Source organism: Palaemon carinicauda, chromosome 18 (genome assembly GCF_036898095.1).
Source record: "Palaemon carinicauda isolate YSFRI2023 chromosome 18, ASM3689809v2, whole genome shotgun sequence".
Lineage (NCBI taxonomy): Eukaryota > Metazoa > Arthropoda > Malacostraca > Decapoda > Palaemonidae > Palaemon > Palaemon carinicauda.
Genome location: NC_090742.1, coordinates 122,193,646 through 122,198,938, shown reverse-complemented (window position 1 = coordinate 122,198,938; position 5,293 = coordinate 122,193,646). Strand labels below are relative to the sequence as shown.

The window sequence follows — 5,293 nt, the reverse complement described above, 5'->3', positions numbered from 1 at the left end:
TAGGACTATGAACGATTCATGAATAAGAGTAAGAAGTTTCCGGTATCAGAGGGTTAAGACTTCGGAAATCATTATACACTGTTTCTATAGAATCCAAGTTAATTATTTGCTATTTAAGGTTCTGTAGTAAAGGAACTACATTTTATTAACATAGTTTACAATTTCAGTGGCACCTATTTTATCTGCAGTTCAGGAAAATTGGTGTTTGAGCAAAAACTTAAATGTTATACTTGAATACAGATTTTTTATAAGTGTTGGTGAAGAAATTCATGATAAAAAACTCTGAATGAACATAATAAATTATTATTGGAAGTATGCCCTCGTAAATTAGTAACGATAGTTAGTGTCCGTTTAATTAGCAGAGTGATAAAACGTTATACCCTAATTCCCTTAATTGAAAAACTCTTCAAACTAAATAATAAATCAGTGAATGTTCCTCCTTCAAAGAGTACCGGGTCGTAAATTGACGAGAACTCATTTGATTCCAGTGAAAATGGTTTAAATCCCAATATATAGTCACACGCGTTCCTCGTGATAACGGGTGGAGGTAAAACCTTAAAGGCAATTGCTTCTTCAACAGAGGACTCCGCGAAATCTTCCCGCCAATACCAACAGCTGCTATGTTGACATAGGCATTTCACAGAATATGTTTCCAAAACTAATGCTGGAGACAAGGAATGATTCAGTTTTCTCGTATAGTTTCTCATAGATTTTTAATGAATTATTATCGGGGAGGTATTTGAAGTATTGCCTAACTTTTTTTTTTATTTCCTATAGAGTTTTCTTACTTGAGGATTTACTCAGGCACACTATTCTCCGTAATTTCTCTTTCTCTTGTTTTGTTCAAGTTTTTATAGTTTATATAGGAAATATTTATCTTAAAATTGTTACTTTTCTGGAAATATTTTGTTTTTCCTTGTTTCCTGTCTTCACTGGGCTATTTTCCCTGTTGGGGCCTATGGGCTTTATAGTACCCTGCTTTTCCAGCTAGAGTTGTAGCTTAGAAAGTAATAATAACAACAACAATAATAATAATAATAATAATAATGATAATAATAATAATAATAATAATAATAATAATAATAATAATAATAATAATAATATCGATTAGAAACTTTCTAGAGATTAGTATATATTTATGATAAATAATTTTTTGCTTAACCCTCTGGGGATCCGATGATGCAATTTAGCGTCAGCGGTTCTTGTAACTATAAGTGCATCTATGATACACTTAATTGAATACCCATTTCTCGGAAATACTTGCTAGAAACCGCAGCGTCATTCAAGGAAAACAAGATTTGCATCTGAGAAAAGGGCAGATGCTGGACTTTATCAAAAACGTGTACAGAATATGGATAGCGGCAGAATGTGCTCAGGACAGGTCAAGCAAGCAATTAGTACTTAACTAATTGTTTCTTTTATACTTTCCATCATGGTTCAGGGATGTGTATACTGCTTTGCGAGACCTGTCAATTGATGCAGTTATGCTGTAGTGGAAGAAGAGTCTTAGGTTTAAATTGTATGCCCCTGACAAGCTGATGAAATGTAGAATAAAGATGTACACCATTGCAGAGACTGGCAATGGTTACTTCTTTTATTCTAAGGCCTACAGTAGGACTAATACTTCCACCTGTAACACTGAATTTTACCTGATTGGCAATATCCAGGGGAAGGGTTAACATCTTCACATTGACAATTACTATAACTTCATAGCCCTTTCCTAACAATCCCCGAGACGTGATGTACTGGCGAAGTAAAGGGAATACCATTCTGATTACCTGTAAGGATGTTGCCCTCGTCATACTGGTATTCATAACACAGAGTACGAGGATCACGAACGTCGGCAGAAAAGAACATTTGAAAGATTGCATGTGACTTTAGGTGCATCGACCCAAGGCCATCACCGATTGCAATATTTTCATGGGTGTAGTTAATCATTTAGATAAAATAATCTAATATTACCTATTTATGAAGCATTCCAGCAAGTGGACCAAGAAGGTTGTTGAGCTACCTATTCCAGGTGGCATTCCTCAATGCATTCGCCTTGCGCAGAAATTGCAGCCCAGAGAGGAGGAAGAAGAGCTTGAAGATTTTCACCTACTTCTTTACCAATGTCCTCTTACACTTTGATGCTGAAAAGTGGTCATACAGGGACATCGATATCGTTTAGACGGAACAAGGTAAAACCCCTCCTTCCTCTCCAATGGCCAGTATACCAAAAAGGGGCATTAACCCTCAGGATAAGGAATCAATGATGAAGGCACCCAAAAGGACACAGGCGTCAACATTAGGCAAGATTCACACCTGCAAGACGGCCCTGTGTCACAGATCCTGTTGTCAGATTCCAGACAACTATAAATCACAACGCACAACGAAAAGGCGTCATTGGCCTTTGTCAAATGGGATTTGGATGGGCAGCAATTGGTTTTGCACTGCGGGGAAAGTGTATCTAGGCAAACATATCTGCTTCCGTGCATATCACCCGAAAGGCCGTTGCAGCTGGAACTGACCTTATCACCTAACACCTGGCTAGTATCTGTCCTGGCCTTGCTACTTGTCAACCAGATTCAATATAGGATATGGAACTTTCAAGAAAGGTAGAAAAAGAAACGTTCCACACCGATGAAAGAGAAGCAATAAAGAGTAAGTACTAGTCTAAAAATTCTGAAATGAATGTTTGTGTACGTTTATAAGGGTGTGTGTATGTGTGTGGACACAATATTCAAGCTTTTTACTCTTATATATTTTCAATAAATATTTCATACTAATATTGTTATTTCTTTTTATCATTTATGTCTTATCGCCCATGTTTTTATGAGCCAGTTCATGTGAATTGTAAAATGATCTTCCTAAATCTTTTCTGTACAAGAGGTTGAAAAAAATCTTGTTTCATAACATATATTAGCGTATCTCTATTTTGCATTTTCAAATGAATTTAGTATATTTCATAATGAGTAACTATTTCTGATTTATAGCTTATTCCTCATTTCTCTATTTCTTTTCCCCACTGAGGTGATTCCCATGTTGAAACCCTTTGAAATATAGCATCCTGTTTTTTGCAACTAAGGTTGTAGCTTTGATAATAATAATAATAATAATAATAATAATAATAATAATAATAATAATAATAATAATAATAATAATAATAATAATAATAATAATAATAATAATAATAGATATGCAGTAGGAGAGTCAGAAGAGCTATCGGTATTTAATTTAAACATATATAAAAAAAAAAAAACATAAATCAGGTCACGAGAATATTCATGACTTCATATCATCAACATGATTTAGATAAAGAATTTATACATTTGTATCTTTTTCTAATGTGCTAAATATATTGAAATATGATTTATCTATTTTTCAGTCTAATGTAAACAGTTGAAATCTATTTAGAAATATTTCATATTCCCGTTAATAATAATAATAAAAAAGTTATAATGCATGAAGGCAAAGATTTTCACGCCAATAAAAGTATAAATATATTTTCATGATATGAAATAGAAATATGATTTATAATTGAAGAAATTAAATAGAATGATTAAGTTTAAAGATACCAATATACGTTTAAGAAGATGTATTTTTTTTCCACCCACAAAAGGAACTTCATAGAATTATTAAATACCCTATCGTTCAATTAATTACCCAAATTATATACCTGTCTCGAGTGGTTGATAGTTACCTGTCTGATAAAAATGTGGAGATTTTTTCAATCGTATATCTGTCTTTATATTTACTCAAACTTAACACAGATAAAAAGTTACTTTCATTTCTGAGGAAGAGAGTAAGAAATTCATATCCCAAGAAATAATTCATAACAAGAAATTATGAAATGGTATTTCCTAATTGTTCAAAGTTTCCATCTACAATGAAAATCAAAATAGCATAAAGGAGGGTAATTTTAGGTTATATATATATTCGAACATGTCCCTCCCTTTACTCCCAAACGCCTAATAATAGTAATAAAACAAAAGAATATTTGTTTTTACTTTGGCAGTAAAGGTATACAGCTATCTCCGCGCTTTCAGTATCTCCCCAGATATGTGTAAAAAAAAAAAAAAATAAAAAAATAAACAGCAGTTCTTTTACCTTTGTTTAACTGCCTGCAGAATATTCCAATAAGCCTTTTTTACGGTATTTCCCGATGCCCTCTGAAACGGAATATTTCATGTGTATCATTGTACTCTTACTAAATGTGTATTTTACCCAATTGTTTATTCTATTCCATCAGCAAAAAGTTCAATCAAAATATTTACGAATATTACTTTTCATGATACATTATAAAATGAATTAGAATGACAATAGTAATAATCAGAATTTCAGTAATATATTTGGTATGAAAAGTCAGAGCCCGTATCACTCTATACGATCCTAATACTGAAACCACATTCCTAGCTTCACATCAACAGATGCTAATAAATAGTCCTTTATAGGTACTCCGACGCATATTAGGTGTTTATTTATCGACTCATAATTAATGTCATGAAAGAGAACGTTTTCTTTGTTGATCGTTAGCTTTTAATAACGATGGTACGGTTCATTTTCTCGTGATTTATATTTGATTTTTTGTATATATATGAATCCTACTAATTACAAAATCATGATATATATATATATATATATATATATATATATATATATATATGTATGTATATATATATATATATATATATATATATGTATGTATGTATGTATATATATACTGTATATATATATACATATATATATATATATTATATTATATATATATATATATATATATATATGTATATATATACTGTATATATATATATATATACTATATATATATATATATTGTATATATATACAGTATATATACATATATATATATATATATATATATATATATATATATATAATATATATACATATATATATATATATATATATATATATATATACTGTATATGTATATGCGGTAAGCGATCGGAAAAATCTCCCACCATCTCCAATCCACAGCGGCTAGCGTGGTGATAAAAACTGGTCAAACTCCAGACATGGATTGACATGTCTGAGGCCTTTGTTCTGCAGTGGACTAGGAATAACTGCATTTGTTGTTTTTGTTGTGTTATATATATATATATATATATATATATATATATATATATATATATATATATATATATATATCTATCTATCTATCTATCTATCTATCTATCTATCTATCTATCTATCTATCTATCTATATATATATATATATATATATATATATATATATATATATAGATAGATAGATAGATAGATAGATAGATTTTACCATCACATATTCAAA

General features: G+C 30.7%; 1 protein-coding gene across 1 annotated transcript in view; it reads left to right on the top strand.

Moving 5' to 3' along the window:
• The first annotated feature begins 2,579 nt into the window (after positions 1 to 2,579).
• The window catches only part of LOC137657531 (microtubule-associated tumor suppressor 1 homolog), an 8,789-nt gene continuing 6,075 nt past the window's right edge, over positions 2,580 to 5,293 (top strand). Inside the window, exon 1 of the mRNA XM_068391867.1 lies at positions 2,580 to 2,643. Coding sequence (XP_068247968.1) covers positions 2,580 to 2,643 — 64 coding nt within the window. The remainder of the gene's footprint in view (positions 2,644 to 5,293) is intronic.